Consider the following 23836-nt stretch of genomic DNA (forward strand, 5'->3'; position numbering starts at 1 on the left):
TTGCTTGCTTGCTTCGTATAATTCAGTAAAACCGATTGGCTACTTGTATTTCTTCCCCCTCTCCCGGTCGGGCATCTGCAGTCAAGGGACCAAAAGAGGTAAAAACTACATCACATTCGGATACTTACACTTCTAGCAATTGAAAATACAATTAATGATGTATTATTGATTACAGAGATGCAATTTTGTGTGTCTTTTATATCTGTGTGGAGTTAACACTTTAAGTTTTATGGTACCAGTACAAATGTCCGGTTTTATGGCTGTGTGTTTGTTTCTTTTTTTTGTGGTTTTTAATGATTTGGAAGCATGCATATCTTGATGATTGGATTCTTTATTAAGTATTTAAATTTAGTTGACATACTGTATATTAGATTTTTTTGCTTTTGAATGATGTTCTCTTACACTATAAGTAGGATTTTAGAATGTTATATTACTTTTTTCAACTTTGCCAAATCAAAAACTGATGTATCATTTGCATAACTTTCCACATTTTGTGATGTCTTAAAATAAAATAGTTTTTTATATATTTCCTTTACTGTGCAGATAGCCTTTTGTATTCAGTTCCGGCCTACATAGAATTATAAAGCATTTTGTAAGAAATATACAATATAAGAGACCATTATTGGAAATCAGTATGGCGAATATCTCCACCGCCACCGTGTATTTCCCTTTGGTGCTCAGATAGGCCGGGATCATGGCAATCCAGACACTGCAGAACACCAGCATGCTGAAGGTGATGTATTTGGCTTCATTAAAACTGTCCGGTAATGTCCTGGCAAAAAAAGCTATAATAAAACTGACAGCAGCCAGGATCCCCATATAACCCAGGACAGAGTAGAACCCGATAACTGACCCTTCATTACACTGAATGATGATCTTCTCCTGGTAGGAGTGTGTGTCCAATTCCGAGAAGGGAGGAAAGATGGACAACCAACTAACACAGATTATAACCTGAACAGAAGAACAAGCTAAGACTATACAGATGGGCAGTTTTACTCCAATCCATTTCCTCCACACGCTGTTGGGTTTGGTGGCTTTGAAAGCAATGCAAACCATAATAGTCTTGGCCAATACAGAAGATACGGCTATTGTAAAGAGAATTCCAAAAGAAACTTGGCGTAACAAGCAGGTTACATCCACAGGGCGACCCAGGAAGAGGAACACACAGAGGAAACCCAACATGATGGCGACCAGGAGGACAAAGCTGAGGCTCTTGTTATTGGCTTTCACAACTGGTGTGTCCTGGTGTAAAATAAAAATGATGAGAACTAGAAGAGTCTTCCCAAAACACAACAGTGAGAGGACTATAAAAACTAGTGAGAACGTGTCATCGTTGAAGGGAAGAAATTCTACTTCCTTGGGAATACAGCGAGTTCTGTCCTCATTTGGCCATTCATGATCGGGGCATTTCATGCAGTTTTCACTATCTGGCAAACAAAATAAAATCAATGAACACTGTGATCACTTACAGGATATCTTGTTTGGTTTATATATATTATTATAATCAAATATTAATGTGCGTCAACATATCAAATCAGCTAAGTTGTTTATTTCTAGGTTACAATTCAGCCTTTTTATTGTTCTGTAGAGACAATGCATACAATAAGAGCATACCCACAGTAATATTTCATGGCCATTACCTGTAATATTTGATATTTCTCCATATGAACACAGGACACAGCTATGACAACACGGAGACACAGCGAAGCCGGGAACTTTCCGGTATCCTGGGAGACAACTTATTGAGCACTGAGATTTTGGAACCTAACAGAAAGCACGATATATATTTTATATTTTTTTATAAGTTTTCAAATGTATAATTCAGACTTTAGAAGAGATGTAATCTCATTTCTATCCTACTTTCTCAGATGAAATCTCTTCTCCTATAGAGAGCAATTATTGTGCTGAAATTCTTCAACTTGGAAACCATTTGCTGACTGTGGACTTCAACAACGCTTTTCATTTTTTTTTTAATTACACAAACTCTAAAACATTTTTTTCTGATTAGTAAATGACCAAATGAATGTGTGTGATATTTTTTAAACATCAAGTTATGTTTACATCTAACTAGATTTTAAAAGCCAACTTATTATCTTACATACTTGACTTCAGCTAATAATTTTTAAAAATTTTACATATTTCATGCCTGAATGAAATTGATTCACAAAATTATTTGTTCAGTAAGGAGATGACAACATAATATTATTTGTGTTTCTATAAGGTGAGACTATCTTAAGTTTTATTTCTTAAGACAGAACTTCTGGACGCCCATCAGAAAGTACCTGTGATGTTATTAATGGAACCCAAACACAAGCTATGGCAAGGTGCCGTGCAGATGTACTTAATGCCACCACACATCTCTTCTGGCATAGCTTTGTGCACCATAAACAACTAGACATTGGCATTATCCATAAGACCCCAAATAACTTACCTCTCCTTACATGACAAATTAGATCTAAAATCATTTTTGGCTTCCTTACAAACCTGGATGATCTCAGAGTAAACGGCTACCTAGAAAGTGGGAATTAAATTGCCTTTCCGTCAGTGGGGATGGAAGGAGGCTTTAGACATGACCGTCATCTGTTAAGCCCTGTACACACAATTGGAAATTTGGCCAGCAAAAGACCGATGAGAGCTTTTGGTCGGAAAATGCGACCGTATGTATGCTCCATTGGACATTTGCTGGCCAAATTCCCGCCAGCAAATGATTGAGAGCAAGTTCTTTATTTTTTGGCTGGTAAAAAGTTCCGATCAGAAATTCAGATCGTCTGTACAAATTCCAACGTGCAAAATTCCTACGCATGCTCGGAAACAATTTGATGCATGCTTGGAAGCATTGAACTTAATTTTCTCAGCTCGTCGTAGTATTGTACATCACCGCGTTCTTGACGGTCGAAAGAAAAATAAACTTTTGTGTGACCGTGTGTATGTAAGGCAAGATTGAGGGGAATTTTTCAGTCGGAAAAACCATCCAACTTTTTTCTGACGGAATTTCTGATTGTGTGTACGGGGTATTATAGTTCACGCTCAAAGTTTCCTCCTATCACCTTCTCCAGCAATTAAATTTCCTCCAACTTGCTTTCTTCCCAGAGTTCCTCCAAAATATCCAAAGCCAACATCTCATTATAGCCTATTTCACTTTCTGCCAGTGTTTCTGCTTCCCTAGCGTTATTTCCACCCATCATTACATAATAAATTTTTATAGTAAGATTTCTAATGATTTTTTAGATCAACAAACAATTCATACAGATGTAATGAGGGGAGGGGTTCAAGATGGAACATTGGTACATTATTACTTAAGAAAAATTGCTTCCACTTCTGTAAACCCAACTAAATACACAAAAATCTTAGTAGTTGAGTGACTGATTGCTAGAATTTTCCTTTTTTGGGTTCTCTCTCCTCCTCATCTGGTCCCACTCCTCTTCTTTTTATTTTCACCCCCCACACTTGGGGATCTCTATGTTACAAAAGGTGATTGAGGTTCACTGATACATATATTTGGCCCCCAAATCAAATGTAAAGCCTCATGCACACGGTTCAATTGTCATATGACCGAGCATCTGATTCTTGTCAAAAGTGCGTGTGCAGGATTTTGTCGACAAACATGAACTTCGTGACGTACTACGAGAGTATAAAGAAAAAGTTAGTTTCTCAAGCGCCACCCTTTGGTCCCCTTCTGCAAATTTTGTGTTAATAGAAGTTTGCTGAGTGTTGATTCGCGATTTTCAGATCATACAAAACAAATGCCTTTTAAAATACATTTGGCATAACTACATCAGTATCACCAGCAAACTAGCTTCATTATTATCCTATAAAAGAAGATCAGAATGTGCGTTGTATTTCGACATTTCATCAATTGCTGCGTCACAAATGGTAATTCTAGGTTACGAATGGTATTTTACAACAGTGGTCATCAACTCCTGTCCTCGGGGCCAACTAACAGGCCAGGTATGCAAAATAACTGAAATACATCACAAGGGTTATCATTTGCTGCTCCATGATTGCAGCATTCTAGTCTGCATCTCCCCTAGGTAATACATAAAACCTGGCCTGTTAGTGGACCCTGAGGACAAGGTTGATGACCACTGGTTTACAAGACCGAACTCTTCTGGGTCGTTCCTAGATTCCGATCATGCGTGTGTTTGTACTTTTGACTTTTGCGTGACGATTTCTGTACTGACCATCCAAAATTCAGACGTTGAGCTGTCCTTCATCAAAAATGTACTAGTCTGCATATCCAGCTTTTGTCTGATGAAAAAGTGAAATCGGCTGTCGAAAGCACTGTACTAAAGATCCAAAATCAGCAGAACAGCTCATCTTACAAATTTTCACATCTGATTTTTGTATAATGTGTATGGGCTAGACATGTGCAGAGTAAAATATTTCGTTTCGGAATTTCGTTTTCGTCCGAAAACTTAATTTATTTAGTTACTCACGAAATTTGTTTTTATTTATTTCGTTTTTCGTTAAAAAATTGCATTCGTCCGAAAATCCACATGAATTACGGTCGAATCTGTCTTTGAAGGCTTATGGTGTCTGTCGAATGTATAAAGAAGATTCGACGGAGCTAACTATATAGCATACTTTAGAACCCTATTAAAGTCTATGTGACTCAAACGTTCAAAATCTAAAGTGCTAATTTTAAAGGCTAATTTGCAAGTTACTGTCCTAAAAAGTGTTTGGGGACCCGGGTCCTGCCCCAGGGGACATGTATCAATGCAAAAAAAAGTTTTAAAAACGGCCGTTTTTTCGGGAGCAGTGATTTTAATAATGATTAAAGTAAAACAATAAAAGTGTAATATTCCTTTAAATTTCGTAGGGGGGGGGGGGGTTGTCTATAGTATGCCTGTGAAGGGGCTCATGTTTCTGGGGCTTAGAACTGTCCCTGCACAAAGTGTCATTTATGCAGGAAAAAAAGTCCTTTAAAATCACTCGCAGCTATTATGAATTGTCGGCTCCGTAATACAGAGAACACTCATTGAAAGTCATTGATAAAAAAATAAATAAATAAATAAATAAAAAGCATGGGGGTCCCCCAAATTCAATTACCAGGCCCTTCAGGTCTGGTATGGATATTAAGGGGAACCCTGCCTCAAATTTAAGAAAAAATTTGACGCGGGGTTCCCCCTAAATATCCATAACCAGACCCTTCAGGTCTGGTATGGATATTAAGGGGAACCCCGCGTCAAATTTAAAAAAAAATTGACGGGGGGTTCCCCCTAAAAATCCATACCAGACCCTTTATCCGAGCACGCAACCTGGCAGGCCGCAGGAAAAGAGGGGGGGGGACGAGAGAGCGGCCCCCCCTCCCTCCTGAACCGTACCAGGCCACATGCCCTCAACATTGGGAGGATGCTTTGGGGGTCTGTGACCCCTCAAAGCACCTTGTCCCCATGTTGATGAGGACAAGGGCCTCATCTCCACAACCCTGGCCGGTGGTTGTGGAGGTCTGCGGGCGGGGGGCTTTTCAGAATCTGGAAGCCCCCTTTAACAAGGGGACCCCCAGATCCCGGCCTCCCCCCTGTTTGAAATGGTAAGGGGGTACAAAAGTACCCCTACCATTTCACAAAGAAAGTGTAAAAAATGGTTAAATAAAACAAACAGACTTTTGAAAAATTCCTTTATTAAAAATAAAAAAATTAAAAAAAGATTCCAGCGGCGGTAATCCACTCTTGCTATCCAGCGACGGACGGTCATCTCTCCAGCGATGGCTCATCTCTCCAGCGCAGCGAATCCTCCATCCTTCTTCTGTCTCCGTGGAGGAGACACTTCAGGCATTCCGGCGGCTGACGTTTCTTATATACGGAGGGCGGGGCCACCCGTCACCTGACCCCGCCCCCCTCTGACGCAAGGGGAAACCCGGGGTTCCTCGTGACGTATGGGTGACCCCGCCCCCCTCTGATGTAACGGAAACCTGCCTGTGTTACATCAGAGGGGTGCGGGGTCACCCATACATCACAGGGAACCCCGGGTTTCCCCTTGCGTCAGAGGGGGGCGGGGGTCAGGTGACGGGTGGCCCCGCCCTCCGTATATAAGAAACGTCAGCCGCCGGAATGCCTGAAGTGTCTCCTCCACGGAGACAGAAGAAGGATGGATTCGCTGCGCTGGATGACATGAGACATCGCTGCAGAGATGACCGTCCGTCGCTGGATAGCAAGAGTGGATTACCGCCGCTGGAATCTTTTTTTAATTTTTTTATTTTTAATAAAGGAATTTTTCAAAAGTGTGTTTGTTTTATTTAACCATTTTTTACACTTTCTTTGTGAAATGGTAGGGGTACCTTACCATTTCAAACAGGGGGGGGGCCGGGATCTGGGGGTCCCCTTGTTAAAGGGGACTTCCAGATTCTGATAAGCCCCCCGCCCGCAGACCTCCACAACCACCGGCCAGGGTTGTGGGGATGAGGCCCTTGTCCTCATCAACATGGGGACAAGGTGCTTTGAGGGGTCACAGACCCCCAAAGCATCCTCCCAATGTTGAGGGCATGTGGCCTGGTACGGTTCAGGAGGGAGGGAGGGCCGCTCTCTCTTCCCCCCCTCTTTTCCTGCGGCCTGCCAGGTTGCGTGCTCGGATAAAGGGTCTGGTATGGATTTTTAGGGGGAACCCCACGTCAATTTTTTTTTTAAATTTGACGCGGGGTTCCCCTTAATATCCATACCAGACCTGAAGGGTCTGATTATGGATATTTAGGGGGAACCCCACGTCAAATTTTTTCTTAAATTTGAGGCAGGGTTCCCCTTAATATCCATACCAGACCTGAAGGGCCTGGTAATTGAATTTAGGGGACCCCCACGCTTTTTTTTTTATTTATTTTTTTATCAATGACTTTCAATGAGTGTTCTCTGTATTACGGAGCCGACAATTCATAATAGCTGCGAGTGATTTTAAAGGACTTTTTTTCCTGCATAAATGACACTTTGTGCAGCGACAGTTCTAAGCCCGGGAAACATGCGCCCCTTCACAGGCATACTATAGACAACCCCCCCTACGAAATTTAAAGGAATATTACACTTTTATTGTTTCACTTTAATCATTATTAAAATCACTGCTCCCGAAAAAACGGCCGTTTTTAAAACTTTTTTTTGCATTGATCCATGTCCCCTGGGGCAGGACCCGGGTCCCCAAACACTTTTTAGGACAGTAACTTGCAGAATCTTTCCTCTCCGTCAAATCTTTTCTCTGTCGAATATTTTCTCTATATAATCTTGGACTAATAGAGGTAAGGTTAGGCATATTCGACCATAGGTTCTATAGACACGTTGTCAGAGTCATGTCGAATCTCCTATTCTATATCGAACTGTTGTAACAACGAAAACGAAAATAAAGCATTTATTTATGTCGGATCTTTCCTTTTTTTCGGATTTTGTGCTTTCGTTATCGTTAGTCAAAACGAAAACGAAAATAGCTGAAATTCGGACGAAAACGAATGCACATGTCTAGTACGGGCCTTAAGTGTGGTAGCTTCTTATTCCTTGGTAGTGACCCTATGGGATTCATATAGATTTTTCTCCTCTCCAGTTATGTCCAAGTGAAAGTTGCCATTGTCATTCCTAGGGGTTGGTCCATGTAGCTCACCATGGAGAGGCCTATCTAGTGGATGTACCCAAAGGGCACGTGTTGTTAGTAACCATTGCCTCTATTCCCCCTGGTACCTCATTCTTGCCACTTACAACCTTTTCTTAATGCATCTTGTATCCCCATGCTTATTTTTATTTATATGTTTAATTTTATATTTATTTGAAAACTTACCCTTGCCTATCAATGATCCCTTGAATATATTACCATCAACCCACAAGAAAATCAAAGTCAAAGTTTGGGAGAGATAATTAGATTTTATGAGTTTGGTGTTGGAACTCAAGTGGCCTGCACAAATCTCTGATCCTAATATTATTCATCAGTTGATAGCATGATTTCCAGAAATCCCACAGGAGACAGAAAGGGACTTAAGCCTTGTACACGCGGTTCGATTGTTGGCAGGGGATGGTCTGTTGACAGACTGTTATCCTAAAATCTTACCATTCGTGTGCTCCTTTTACAATTGTTGTGCAATTTTCGGCCAACAAATGTTGGATGATCAAATGTTGGATGACATGCTAGTAAATTTTTGTCGGACAGCGGCTTGGTGTCTTATTTTTGTATGTTCAGTACACAAATACGTCACACAAAAGTCGAAAAGTAAAAACACGCAGGCTCAGAATCAATGCTCACCAAACATAAAAGAAGCCCAAGAGGGTGGCGTGCAAGAGCTGAAATTCCTCGTAGTATGTCACTATGTTCATGTTTATGGCACGACAATTGTGTAACGTTAGTATACAAGACAAGATCCTGGCACACGCCCTTTTGACAAAAATCAGACACTCAGTTGGACAACAATCGCATTGTAAGGCTTAAGACCCCATACACACTATTAGATTTTCTGCAGATTTTTGTCTTCAGATTTACCAAAACCATGTAGCACAAGGGCCTTCCTGATTGCATACAAATTGAAACTCTTATACCGCATACACACAATTGGATTTTCCATCCAAGTTTTTTCCGACGGAATTCCACTCAAGCTTGACTTGCATACACACGGTCACACAAGAGCTCTCTGAACTTTTGACCGTCAAGAACGCGATGGCGTACAATATGATGAACCGAGAAAATGAAGTTCAATGCTTCAGAGCATGCATTGAATTGTTTCCGAGCATGCGTAGGAATTTTGCACTGCGGAATTGGAACAGACGATCAGAATTTCCGATCGGAACTTTTTCCGACCGAAAAATTGAGAACATGCTCTCAATATTTTGCTGGCAGGAATTCCGCCAGCAAAAGTCAGATGGAGCATACACACGATCGGAATTTCTGACCAAAAGCTCTCACCGGTCTTTTGCTGGTGGAAAATCTGATAGTGTGTACACGGCATTAAGGTTTGACCTCATATTATATGGTTTTGGTAAATCTGACAAAAATTTGCAGAAAATCGAATAATGTGTATGAGGCCTTATGCCGCGTACACACAATCAGACTATCCGGCGGACTTAGTCTGGCGGACAAACCGCCGTAAAGTCCGCCGGACTGTCCGAACGAGTAGGCCTGCCCACACACGTGACTTTTCTGGCGGACTAGGCCGGAATATCCGCCATACTTTTGAAATGAACGGACTTGCCGACACACACGGAGGAAAGTCCGTTCATTTTGAGCGTGGCTCCAGGTAGCCGGGAGAAGCGAAGGAAGCGTCGCTGGCCCCACACCTGGTATGGAGTTAAAGGGGAAGTTCTACGCCAAAAATACGGTGTGGGGTCCCCCCCAGGTCCATTATGATGTCACAGTCCAAGCATCCATCCTCCGGCGATGTCCCTATATAAGTCGCTGCACGCCGCGTGCCTGTCATCATGGCCAGAGACAGCGATCAGGCAACAGCTCAAGAAGAGAAGAACAGAAGGTGGCAACGAAGATGAAGACAGCGGCGACAGAAGACCGAGCCACCACTTGTAAAAGAGCTAGAAGAAGGTGCGGAGGCCCGGAGAGACCCCCGAACGGCAGCAAAGAAGAAAGCCGGGCTCCTCCGCTAGTAAAAGAGCTAGCAAAAGAGCAGAATATAGAGGAGGAGTCTGGCGAAGCAGACCCCCGAAGACGGAAGAAGACCCCCGGAACTGTGCAATAAACTATTTTTAACCCTTGTGTGTTGTGTTTTATTTACACTTTTTTTCACAGGTGAATGGGTAGGGGTACATTGTACCCCATAATCATTCACATAGGGTGGGGGGCCGGTATCCGAGGTCCCTCTTATTAAAGCGGGCTCCCGGATTCCGATAAGCCCCCTGCCCGCAGACCCCAACAACCAACGTCCAGGGTTGTCAGGAAGAGGTCCTTGTCCTCCTCAACATGGGAACAAGGTGCTTTGGGGTGGAGGGCCGCGTGGCCCACTCCTTACCCAAAGCAGCCCCCCTTGTTGAGGGCACGTGGCCTGATACGGCTCAGGAGGGGGGGTGCTCGCTCGTCCCCACCCCCTTTCTTGACCGGCCGGGTTGCGTGCTTGGATAAGGGTCTGATATGGACCTAGGGGGAGGACCCCCATGCTGTTTTTTTGGCGTAGAGCTTCCATACCAGGTGACAAGGCCAGCGACGCCTCATTCGCTGGTCCCGGCTACCTGGAGCCGCGCTCAAAATGAACGGACTTTTCTCTGTGCAGGAAAAGTCTGTTCATTTCAAAAGTATGGCGAACTAACACACACATGGCGGACATATTTTGGTGCAAAACTACTTTCTTAGTCCGCCGGACTTTTGGGTAAAAAAAGTCCACCGGATCCCACACACGAGAGGATTGTCTGGCGGACTTGAGTCCGTCTGACTTTTCCACCGGATTGTTTGATCGTGTGTACGCGGCATTGAAGAGAAATGCTGGAGAAAAGACTCTTACATAATTCTTGCTATAGCTTGGGAAAAGAAGAGTCCTTGCTGGGAGGTAATAGTTCTTGATAGTTATGATATGAATGACCCACATTTTTAAGACTTTTTTCTGTAGGACCTTAGAGAATCTCATATAGCTTTACCTGATTTTTCTTATTTTTCCATTTAATTAAAGTAGAATTAATTGTAAGTTTCCAATAATCAATCCCATCACTAAGGATATTCCCGACAGATCTTGTAAACAAACTCCCATTAACAAAAACATGGTTCTCAACAGTGAACTGTAGAAAAAGGTCTTCATTTCCTTTCCTTGTACCGACATTCCAATTTGATATAATTTTTAAGCACAAGTTCAACTACAGAGTAAAAACATTCCACAATATATTATATATCACGGTTACTGAATTACTACATTTAACTTCTTCAGATCCGCACTATAGCTGAATGATGGGCACATTGTGGACCTACTTTGCAGGAAGGGTATCAAAAGATGTTCTCCAATGCTTGAGCGGCCTGCAGTGGTGAGCTCTGTGATCAGCGAGTCTATGAGACTCGGCTGATCACAGATCGAAATAAGGGGGCGATCCTGACCCCTTACCACGTGATCAGCTGTCAGCCAATGACAGCTGATCATGTGATGTAAACTGAATGGCTAAATGGCTATTTAGCTAATAGCGTGAGGACAAAACAAAAAAGCCATTCACCAGCGGCTGTCAGAGGGACATCGGTCCTAATCAAGGAGAGCTGCCACCAGCTTATCTGTTCCCACCTGTGCCACCTACTAGTGCACAATAGTGCCGCCTTCAAGTGCCCACAGTTCCACCAATCAGTACCCACAGTGCCCCCTATCAGTGCCCATGGTGCCACCTATCAGTGTCACCAATCAGTGCCTCATCCACAGTGCTGCCCATCAGTGTCACCTACCAGTGCCCATCAGCGTCACTTACCAGTGCCCATTGGTGTCACTTACCAGTGCCCATTGGTGTCACCTACCAGTGCCCATCAGTGTCACCTACCAGCGCCCACTATCAGTAAGACATATCAGTGCCACCCATCAAAGCACTGATAACAACACTGTAATAGAGTGCACTGACACCAGCACTGTGATAGAGAGCACTGACACCAGCACTGATACCAGCAACTCGCTGCTGGGCCCCAAAAATATGACACCACTCAACCTCTTCAAACAGGAGGGTACGGGCATATAGTATGGTGTGCTTTTTTTGTACAAGGAAGTGAGCCAAATGTAGAAAAAAGGTCTGTGTGCTCGATTAAATAAATCGTTTAAAGAGATATACATGGTCTACTGGTCACACGTGTTGAATTCCTCCGAGATCCATGCCTCATTCATTTTTAGAAATGTGAGGTAGTCAACAGTGTCGTGAGCTAGGCGAGTGCGCTTATCGGTCACGATCCCCCCTGCTGCGCTGAATGTCCTTTCGGACAGGACACTGGACGAAGAGAGAGCCAACAGTTCCATTGCAAATTGGGCAAGCTCTGGCCAGAGGTCAAGCCTGCCCATCCAGTAGTCCAGGGGCTCATCACTCCTCAGAGCATCCACATCGGCCGTTAACCCGATGTAGTCGGACACCTGTTGGTCTAGGCATTCCCTGATGCTGGATCCGGATGACACCTGTCGATGGGTCAGCTGAAAGAATGACCTCATATCCAAAGTCACCAACACATCTTCAAACTGCCCTCTTCTTGCAGGCGCTGTTGGATTGGTACCCACAACTCTTTCTCTGGGAGTGGGAATTTCTCCTCTGCCAGAGCACGCAAAAGCAGAATGCAGTATTTCTCGAAGCAAGGCCTACAAGTGCTCCATTCTGACAGCCCTCTGTGACGGTGGTAACATTTCCACAATTTTGTGTTTATACCAGGGGTCTAAGTGCGTAGCCACCCAGTACTGGTCCTTGACCCTTATGCTTTTTATATGGGGGTCCCTATTAAAAGACTGGAGCATGAAAGCCCCCATTTGCACTAAACTGGAAGCGGTGTGGTGGCCTGGCTCCTGCTCATCATCCAGGATAATGCTGCCCTCCTCGTTCTCCTCTCCCCATCCACGCACAACTATGCATAAGGTACCATGTCACTGATGGCGCCATGGCTGCCACTGACTAGTTTGGTGATCTCATCAAATGGCCACAGAAGTCTGCATGCGTCACGCATGAGCAGCCACTGGCACATTGAAAAAAAAAACCAGATCCCCAGAACCTGTTCTGCCACAGAGTTCGTACAGGTAGACGTTAACTGCACGTTTCTGCTGGAGCAGCCTATCAAGCATATAGAAGGTTGAGTTCCATCGCAAATAAGACGTCTGACCGGCAGATTGTGTCACCGCTGTATGTCAGCAAGGCGAGCCAAGGCCGTGTAAGATCTTCTGAAATGGGCAGAGATTTTCCTTGCCTACCGCAAGATGTCCTGGACCCCAGGGTATTTGACAATGAATCGCTGCACGACCAAGTTTAAGACGTGTGCCATGCATGGCACATGCGTAATTTTGCCCTGTTTCAATGCGCTAAGCAGATTGGTACCATTGTCACACACCACTTTACCAAGTGTCAAATTGAGCGGTGTTAGCACTGATCTGCCTGTGGATGCAAAGCTGAAAGGAGTGCAGGGCTAGTGTGGCTCTTGGCTTCCAGGCCCAACAGACGCAACACAGCATGGCAACGTCTCACCTGGCATGTCGAATAGGTTCTGGGGAGCTTCTGCTCAGCGGAAGAGACGCTAGCAGCGAAAAAGGAGGAGTCAGCCGAGGAGGAGAGGGCGAGGATGGAGTAGGAGGAGGAGAAGAAGAGGCAGGCCTGCATGCAATCCGTGGCGGTAAAACCAAATCTACACGGGTGCCACGGGTTACATGCTTGTGCCAGAAGGTTCACCCAGTGGGCAGTAAAAGTGATATACCTTCCCTGCCTGTGTTTGCTAGACCACGTGTCTGTGGTCAAATGTATCTTGGCAGCGACACTGTGTGCCGGAGATACATTCACTTGCCGCTGAACATGGCCATATAGCTCTGGGATGCCCTTCTGTGAGAAATACTTCCTTCCTGGGACCTTCTATTGTGGTGTTCCAATGGCCACAAATTTTTGAAAGGCCTCCGAGTCCACCAGTTTATATGGCAGTAGTTGGCGGGCTATCAGTTCTGACAAGCCAGCCGTCAACCGTTGGGCAAGAGGGTTATCCGGCGTCATCATTTTTTTACGCTCGAACATTTGGCCCATGGAAGCTTGCCTTTTTGCAGAAAAACGTGAGGATGGCGCTATGGTGGGTGGAGTGGAGGACAATTGTGAGGAGAGAGGAGAAGGAGAAGTAGAAGATGAGGCTGGATGGTGAGAGCCTGGAGTGTGGCTTCATGTGTTCCATTGCTCCCACTGGGCTCGGTGATGGCAGCTCATGGGCCTTCTTTAGGCGGTCGTCCCTAGGTGAGTGTTGGGCATACCGCGACTTATGCGTTGACTGCAAAGATTGCAGATGTCAACACTATTGTCAGCAGCGGAACCAAAAAAGCCCACATGCGGAGCCATGTGCCGGCGTCCTGGGAGCGCCAGATGTGACCATACATGGTTGATGCCTCGCTTCTGATAAATTTGCAGTCTGCTTTGTCCCTCCTGTGCAATCTAAGTTCTTCCTGCTTCTCCTCCCTATCTGCTGGTCAATATCTCCCTCTGAACTCCCTTCCTCTTCCTCTCTTGTGGACACCCATGTGACATCACTAGACACGTCATCATCGACGTCACCTTCCCCACCGCTATAATTAGAGATCTGGGAGTAGGCAGCAACAGCAGGGACCAACCTCCTCCTTGGGCTGATCTGGGTACTGTCGTCAGACTCCTGAGTGGCGGGTGTTGCTACCTCCTCTTCCTGATCCAATGCCAAGAGTGGCTGCGCATCAGAAATGTCTTGATATGGATCGGAAAATAATTCCTGTGACGCAAGTGGAAGGTATATGGTAGTGGTGGTGGTGTTGGTGGTAGTGTCTTTGGGGGTGCACACAACAGAGAGTGAAGAAGAGGGTGCAGATTGAGAGGATGAGGAGGGTGCAGAAGAGTAAGGATGAGTGAGCCACTCAACCAAGTCTGGTGCGTCCTTTGACGTAATCGCATGCACCTTCAGCAATTTGCCACTTTGGCTCAAGCCTATTGCTCCTGCCCTACCCCAACCACCCCTGCGGAAGGGCCTGCCTCTTCCTCTGCCTGTCATTTTTTAAATGACCCTGTGACAAAAGTCTCTAGAGAAGTGCAGTATATATGTGGAAGAAGGTATTTAACACCCCGCTTCAATCTGTCGTTTTTGGGGGCCACTGGTGGTCTATCACACCAGTTAAAATACTTTTTTTTTATTGTGTTTGTCACTCTTTGTAGTATCGCTGCAGAAACGCTCAGTCACAATGCTGCACAGTGGAAATGCACTATACTATGCTTTCTATATGTGCAAGTATTTTATACGTGTATTACACACCTATATACTGCACACCAAATAGTACACCTTAAAAGGACCTTTGTGGACCTAGTAGTAATAGCTAGCTAGTGATTAAACTGACTGTCCTTGCTCCACACAACGTCCTGTCCCTACACTGACAAAAGACAGATGCAATCACCAGCACAGCAATGCACCAGCACCCTATATATTGTACACCTATACCAGTCTTTAAAAGGACCTTTGTGGACCTAGTAGTAATAGCTAGCTAGTGATTAAACTGACGGTCCCTGCTCCACACAGCGTCCTGTCCCTACATTGACAAAAGACAGCTGCAATCACCAGCACAGCAGTGCACTGTACCCTAGATACTGTACTACACCTATACCAGTCCTCAAAAGGACCTTTGTGGACCTAGTAGTAATAGCTAGCTAGTGATTAAACTGACTGTCCCTGCTCCACACAGCGTCCTGTCCCTACACTGACAAAAGACAGCTGCAATCACCAGCACAGCAATGCACCAGCACCCTATATATTGTACACCTATACCAGTCCTTAAAAGGACCTTTGTGGACCTAGTAGTAATAGCTAGCTAGTGATTAAACTGACTGTCCCTGCTCCACACAGCGTCCTGTCCCTACACTGACAAAAGACAGATGCAATCACCAGCACAGCAGTGCACTGAACCCTATATACTGGACTACACTTATACCAGTCCTTAAAAGGACCTTTGTGGACCTAGTAGTAATAGCTAGCTAGTGATTAAACTGACTGTCCCTGCTCCACAGAGTGTCCTGTCCCTACACTGACAAAAGACAGCTGCAATCACCAGACAGCAGTGCACTGAACCCTATATACTGTACTACCCCTATACCAGTCCTTAAAAGGACCTTTGTGGACCTAGTAGTAATAGCTAGCTAGTGATTAAACTGACTGTCCCTGCTCCACACAGCGTCCTGTCCCTACACTGACAAAAGACAGCTGCAATCACCAGCACAGCAATGCACCAGCACCCTATATATTGTACACCTATACCAGTCCTTAAAAGGACCTTTGTGGACCTAGTAGTAATAGCTAGCTAGTGATTAAACTGACTGTCCCTGCTCCACACAGCGTCCTGTCCCTACACTGACAAAAGACAGCTGCAATCACTAGCACAGCAGTGCACTGAACCCTATATACTGTACTACACCTGTACCAGTCCTTAAAATGACCTTTGTGGATCTAGTAGCTAGTGATTTGCAGACTTTCCCTCAGTCCCTACACTGATAAAAAGACTGCAGCAGAATAGGGCAGCAGTCAGCAGCAGTGCACCACAACCCTATATATTGTACACCTATACCAGTCCTTACAAGGACCTTTGTGGACCTAGTAGCTAGTGATTTGCAGACTGTCCCTCAGTCCCTACACTGAGTCCCTACCGCGAACCGACCGCTGGGTGAACAGTTCGGCCATGTCTGCCAGACATACGTCAAACCTTAAATTAAGGTTTTCCATCCCCAGAAACTTTGAGAGTAGTACGTGGCTGAAAGGAGGTAGTTACAGATACTGTTAACCTCGGTGACCCCAAGGACTCTGCTTCTCATGCCTCCACAAATGTCCAGTGCATGGGCTCCCTTATTCTTCAAAGCCTGCAAAAGGACCGGAGAATTTGTGACATCAAGGAGAAGGACCATTATTGGTTAACCACTGTTAGGGGAAAGTCTTGGAACTCATTCTGCCTCACTGTCAGAAACCACGAAATAGACTGAGACAGAAGTACAATCAAATCACACTTGTTTATTAATAAAAATAAAAAGGTAAATAGAAAAAAGCGTAGTCAAGCATAGCCAGAGTCCAGTAGCCAGATCGGGTAGCCAGCCAGTCCAAAGTTCATAAACCAAATCAGGTAATCAGCCAGGCCAGAAGTCAGGGATCCAAAGGAGAACAACTGCAAGCAGGATAAGAAGCCAGGAGGGATGTCAGCAAGACAGTCTTCAAACAAACAGCAGGAGATGGTTCCTAGTGATGTGACCAACACGAAGGCAAAGGAAAGAGTGAGCAGGAAGGCTTTAAATAGGCAGGTCAGACGAGCATGATCAGCTGGTAACTGTGGAAAGAGTAGAGAGCTGGCAATTAGCCGACAGCTGAGCGGCCAGCCCGGAGGAGGAAAGGCTAAGCCAGCCCTGAGAGTACCCCCCCTCAATGACCCCTCTCCCTCAGAGGGTCACCGGGCTTGAGGGGAAAACCGTCTATGGAACTCGCGGAGGAGGACAGAGTCATGTTCTTCAGAGGATGAAACCCAGGAGCGTTCCTCCGGACCGTACCCCTTCCAATGCACCAGGTACTGTATGCATCCATAGAACCTACGGAAGTCAACAATGGATTGTACCTCATACTCCTCATGGTTCCCAACCTGAATAGTGTGAGGACGTGGCACTGAGGTGGTAAATCGGTTACAGACCAATGGTTTCAATAAGGAGACATGAAACACATTTGAGATGCCCATACTAGGAGGAAGGTCCAAAGCGTAAGCTACTGGGTTACGGAAAGGCCCAATAAACCGGGGTGCAAACTTCAGTGAGGGAACACGAAGCCGGAGGTTGCGAGATGACAGCTAGACCCTGTCCCCAACCTGGTAGGAAGGCGCAGGCAAGCGTCTGTGGTCAGCATGGAGTCTGTACCTATCATTAGCATGACGCAAAGCCTCCTGGACTTGTACCCAAGTGGAACGAAGACCACGGATTTGCTCCTCTAACGCAGGAATACTCTGCGGAACAAACGAGTCAGGCAACATGGAAGGTTGGAAACCATAATTCGCCTTATATGGAGACAATCGGGAGGCAGAGTTCAAGGCACTGTTGTGAGCAAACTCTGCCCAAGGTAATAGGTCAGACCAGTTGTTATGATGGTCATAAATATAGCAATGTAGGAATTGCTCCAAGGACTGATTGGCTCGTTCTGCAGCCCCATTAGACTGCGGGTGATACGCAGAAGAGAACGCAAGCTGGATTCCCAACTGTGCACAAAAGGCTCGCCAGAACTGGGAGACAAACTGATTGCCCCTATCTAAGACAATCACCTTGGGTAGCCCATGTAAGCGAAAGATCTCCTGAGCAAAAATGGAAGCCAGTTCCTTAAAGGTGGGCAACTTCTTAAGTGGAATACAATGACACATCTTTGAGAACCTGTCAACCACCATAAGGATAATAGTGTTGCCTTGAGAGTTGGGAAATTCCACAATGAAATGCATAGACAGGTGAGTCCAGGGCCTCTCTCCATTGGGTATGGGTTGTAGGAGGCCCACTAGAAGGTGTCGTGGAGTCTTACTCTGAGCACACACAGAACAGGCAGCTATGAAGGCAGTAACATCAGCCCGTAGACTAGGCCACCAGAATTGTTGGGAGATGGCCCAAATTAGTTGATTCTTCCCAGGATGACCAGCTGCCTTGGGAGAATGGTAAGTCTGGAGCTTTGCAGTACGGAGCCTCTCTGGGACAAAGCAGCGGTCACAAGATTTATCAGGAGGAGCATGGACCTAAACAGAAGAATTTTGTCACCCAAAGGAAAAGTACGACTGGTGTGAACCGTAGCCAAGATACGATCAGGAGGAATCATAGAAACCGGAACAGACTCTGACTTGGAAGTGGAGGAAAATTGCAGTGACAAGGCATAAGCCCTTACATTCTTAGTACCGGGTAAAAATTAGACAATGTAATTAAAGCTCGACAAAAAAAGAGCCCATCGCGCCCTTCTGGGAGAGAGTCTCTTAGCCTCAGACAAGAATGTAAGATTCTTACGGTCAGTAAGAATAAGAACGGGCACAGTGGTACCTTCAAGGAGATGTCTCCATTCTTTCAGAGCTAAAATGATCACCAACAGCTCTCTTTCACCAATCTCATAATTCCATTCAGCAGGTGACAATTTCTTGGAAAAGTAGCCACATGGATGCATAGCGCTCTCAGAGTTAGGACTTTGAGACAGAAGGGCCAGTCTCAGAAGCATCAACTTCTAGGATAAAAGGCAACATAGGATCAGGATGTGCCAACACAGGAGCAGAAACAAAGGCAGCCTTGAGAGTCTCAAAGGCCTTAATGGACTCCGGAGACCAACTCTGTGGGTTACCGTCCTTTCTGGTCATATCAGTCAGAGGCTTGACCAGAGACGAGAAGTTACAAATAAACTTCCGATAGTATGCAGAGGACGTAAACCCACGGGTCGAGGCCACTGTAGGACTGCCGACAGTTTCTCTGGGTCCATCGAAAAACCAGCAGTGGAAATGACATAAGAAAAATTACATGAGGCACTTGGCAGCAGAAGCGGAGCATGCGGGAACATCAAAAACCCTTTTAAAGGAGGCCACTGTTATGTACCTGCTGGGTGAGCCTGACGTGCAGTGGGAAGGCTGTCTCGTACCCCCCCCCGGCTCAAGGGTCACCGATGTTGCAACAGTGGCCGCAAGAGCCTGGCGGTGTATGGGTGCCTGGTTCGTCTTTGTTCTTGTCAGTTCAGCTGGTGCAGCAGGAAACAGGAAGCAGGTTGGTAAGCTGGGAAGACACTGAATACGTAGTCAGACAAGCCGGGTTTGGTAACAGATGATCAGATGTAGATATAGACGACCGGCAGAGAATGGTCAGGATACAGGCAAAGTTCATCAACAGGATATCAAGCAGTTCAGAGTAGAGCTTGGTTACAAGGCAGACCAGGGTCAGGATAGCAGAGATCAATCATAGTCAAACAAGCCGGGTCAAACCCAGGAAACAGATCGGATCACAGGAACAGGAAGTCACGGGAACAGGTATGAGCTGCAGACCAGACAGCAAAGACACAGTGCTGCTGAGGTGTTAAAATAAGGAAACCTGTTACCAATCACTGAAATTAGTTTGCACTATTTTAACCCCTAGGTGGCAGATCCATGACAGCCACAAACTGAGGGTAACTCAAGACAACAGGTTTTTGCATCTCCCATAGAGGGTTAGCCCAGGCCAAGGCTCTCTCAGAAAGCAAAGATATCATGAAACCTACTTTGCTTCTGTCCGTGGGAAACGCCTAGGGCAGCATTTCGAAGTATATCTCAACCTAATTGAGAAACCCTCTGCATTGAATTGGATCACCCCCAAATCGCTGGGGAAGCAGAGAAGAACCAGAGATGCCTCTTATAGAGATAATACTGGAGGCGGGTGCCCGCACAGAGACTGGCACAACAGCAGGGACAACCTGCAACTCAGGTTGTACCAGAGCAGCCACCGTAGGGGATTCCAGGTGAGCCGTCCGATTCAGGAGCATTTGTAACGCCAAAGCAAACTGATCCATGCTGTGATCTTGCTCATCCAATCTGGAAAAAATATTACCAACAAGTGGATTGATTGTATCTTCTGAATTCATGGCCTTCGCGTACTGTAAAGCCCCGTACACACTATCAGATTGTCTGCTGAGTTTTTCCTTCATATTTTCCAAAACCATGTAGTAGAAGGGCCTGCCTGATTGCATACACATTGAAACTCCTAAGGTTTGACCTCATATTACATGGTTTTGGCAAATCTGAAGGAAAAACTCAGCAGACAATCTGATAGTGTGTAGGGGGCTTTAGAAACCACAAAACAGACTGAGACAGAAGTACAATCAAATCACACTTGTTTATTAATAAAAATAAAAAGGTAAATAGAAAAAAAGCATAGTCAAGCATAGCCAGAGTCCAGTAGCCAGATCAGGTAGTCAGCCAGTCCAAAGTTCATAAACCAGATCAGGTAATCAGCCAGGCCAGAAGTCAGGGATCCAAGGAGAACAACTGCAAGCAGGATAAGAAGCCAGGAGGGATGTCAGCAAGCCAGTCTTGAAACAACGAGCAGGAGATGGTTCCTTGTGATGTGACCAACGTGAAGGCAAAGGAAAGAGTGAGCTGGAAGGCTTTAAATAGGCAGGTCAGACGAGCATCATCGGGAACAGCTGGTAACTGTGGAAAGAGAAAAGAGCTGGCAATTAGCCGACAGCTGAGCAGCCAGCCCAGAGGAGGAAGGGCTAAGCCAGCCCTGACACTCACAGAGGGAGCAGAGGATGAAATATCTTGAGAACACCTTAAAGACCAGTTTATGTAACGCTTTTCCAGACTCTGGTAGTTTACTGCCAGCTTCCATATTCCATCATCAGCATCTGCATAATATGGTGGAAGATTATTCAGGGGTGGAAATAAACATGAAACGCTTTCCAGTAGATGATACACTGGGTGCCTGGGGCATGAGAACAGACTGCTGGCCAGAACTTGCCCAGTATGCAATTGATCTACTGGGCTACCCTGCATCCAACATGCTTTCTGAAGGGGCATTCAGTGCTGCTGGTGGTTTTGTGACAGAAAAAAGAGCACTTTTGTCCACAGACTCCGTTGACCGGCTGACAATTGTCAAAATTAAGCAGTCCTGGATTAGCAGCAGCTATCAAGCCCCGGATGCCGATGACACTGATTAAGTGTTATTGCAATCTTAAATCTCTGCAAGACTGTCTAGGCTACCTAGCTTTGTGAGCATTGATTTTTTTCTTGCAGTAATTCTTTATATAGGTTTCATGGGTACAATTAACCCCCAAAGACCAATTTTTCCGCACCTGTTTGACAGGTACATAACATTTTATTTTTTACAGCAAGTCCAAATCTTACTTTCATCAAGAGTACCTCTAGAAGGTTACTTGGTGAAGGTACCACCAATGCCCAAAGACCAATTTTTCTGCAGCTAAGAGACAGGGGTGTCAAATCTCATTTTTTTTACAGCAAGGCCAATACTTAATTTCATCAAGAGTACCTCTATGAGGGTTATGGTGTGAAGGCATTATCAACACTCAAAATCCTAATTTTTTCCATACCTGTTACTTCTATCCAAAGTCTGCAAAAGAGATACCAGACTTTATCTAAAAAAAATTGTTAATCTTGTCCTGAGGGTATTATAATTTGGCTTCTTCACATAAGGCTTACTCACTGTAGTGCAAAACATTGTTATTTTCATCTAAAGTTTGCCAAAGAAACACCAAAATGTATCCAAAAAATGTATAATCTTGTTCGTGTGCACTAAACTGTGGCCTCATCATAAAGACTGTCTCCCCAAGCCGTTGTTTATTAAATGAAGAAAGCTTGCTGGGAAAATCAATTTAAATGTAATTTTATTTCTTTATAAATGTTAGATTTGCTGCAGCAGGTTCTATACAGGGTACAAATGGGCCACTTTACAGGCAGACTAAGGGGCCCCATAGGACCTATATTTAAAGGAATTTTCATTTTTTATTGTTTTACTTTAAGCATCCTTAAAATCACTGCTCCTTTCAAAACAATCTTTTTTCAAAGTTTTTTTTTTGCATTGATGTCCCCCAAGGCAGTAGCTGGGCCCCCATACCCTTTTTATGGCCAATTACTTGCATATAATACTTCAAAATTAGTACTTTTCATTTTTCAAGTTCGGGTCCTGAAGATTTCAATAGGGTTAGTGGCTTGTGGCAGAACTTTTGTGATGTTCAAGAATTCTGGCATGAAAGAAACCGGGGGCAGGGGGGTGTTCGGCCCATCTTTAAATATCACATGTTTATAGCACCATTCATTTTTCCTGACACCTAAATATATATCTAGACAAGAGAACAGGAAGAGAGTATGTGAATCCTAGATTTATTTTTCGATATGTTTCACATGATGCCTCACTATATACAGTGTTATTAAGCATATTCTTTTTTTGTAAATGTGTTTCAACGTTCCTTAGCCAGAGATTCTAGCAAGTAGCAGAACTTCCTGTTTCAGGTTGACAACACTAAGCTGATGCTTCACAAATTTCAGCAGCGTTGTCAACCTGTTGTACTTACTTCTTTAGTTGACCATTGGGATGGCTATCTGCTATACCTAATATTAGAAACAGTAAGCTGCAAGTTGGTCACCTGTCACACATCACGGCTCGTTGACACAACTCCACTGAAGGATTCTAATAAAAGTCTAATCTATTTTTGGCCACATTTCTGCTCACCTTGTGTCTATAATTTCTTTCATCATCTGTCTGACCTTTAAGACAAGAATAATTCTGAGATGAGTACAGAACTTGTAGACCATTAACCACGATTTCCACCGCACGATACACAGGATCTGTAGTAATGTTAGATGAATAATCTCCGGAGTCCGGTAAATGTTCCTGACCTGTACAATTGTGAAGAGAAATACAATACAATTTTTCATAGAAAGTATCTTTTTTTTTGTTCCCTGACAAGCAGAAAAGTGTTGTCATCCACAGATTTTCAAGTAACTTGTCTTTTGGGCGGATCATTGGATGGAAACCATCAAGAAAATCCTTAAAATTCTTATCAGCTTCAGACCAAAAGTTCAAGGATAAACTACAATTCAAAATCTCCGGATACTTTTCTATAAGAGGAATATTTGTGGCCCAATTAGGAGGGAGGATGAATGTTACATCCCTGTATAATCTTCTCAGTGAGGAATGAAACATGGTATCATGATATGTTCCACAGAGTATGATCACTTTTACCGATGATCTCTCAATGCCGTTATATGCGTTTTCCAAAACACGACTTTCAGGCATTAATACATTGATACCAGTTGTTATTTTAAAGGCCACACAATACCTATGATTCGATAAAATATTTATTAACCAAAATGATTCCCTTTCTCCACTTTCATCTCCAGATGATATTATTCCAACCCAAGTCCATCCAAAATGTCTCAGTAATTCTGTTATATAATGATAAATCATAAAGTCATCTTGGACTGCATGGTAAAAAGAGGGAACGCTAGCTCTGTTGGTCAAAGTATGATCCACTGACCCATAACTGATCTAAAATACAGGACGGTGTGTTTAAACATTTTGGCTAAAACTTTCAAGAAATGGCTAAGCTTCAAAGGATTTAAGAAGAAGCACTTTTTCTAAAATGAGATTTGCTAAACATTCTCTAAACATTTACATACAAATCTTTAGCTGCGTCCATGAAATACATCCACATAAAGAATAACCTGCACATTCAGTGGGCCAAGCAACATATATCCTCATTCACCAAAATCTGCACTTTAGCC

At 44.4% G+C, this 23836-nt stretch overlaps 1 protein-coding gene across 1 annotated transcript; it reads right to left on the reverse strand.

The window, feature by feature from the left end:
• Positions 1-327: 327 nt before the first annotated feature.
• LOC143929574 (vomeronasal type-2 receptor 26-like) lies at positions 328-23593 on the reverse strand. Its single transcript, XM_077453453.1, has 5 exons — positions 23590-23593; positions 22782-22948; positions 10536-10748; positions 1641-1764; positions 328-1427 (listed from the first exon to the last, which is right to left on the reverse strand). The coding sequence occupies exons 1-5, from the start codon at positions 23591-23593 to the stop codon at positions 520-522; spliced, it is 1416 nt and encodes a 471-aa protein (XP_077309579.1). The 3' UTR covers positions 328-519.
• Between the last annotated feature and the right edge of the window lie 243 nt (positions 23594-23836).

This window comes from Lithobates pipiens, unplaced genomic scaffold (genome assembly GCF_037356315.1).
Source record: "Lithobates pipiens isolate NorthernLeopardFrog02 unplaced genomic scaffold, aLitPip1_a1.2 Scaffold_24, whole genome shotgun sequence".
NCBI lineage: Eukaryota > Metazoa > Chordata > Amphibia > Anura > Ranidae > Lithobates > Lithobates pipiens.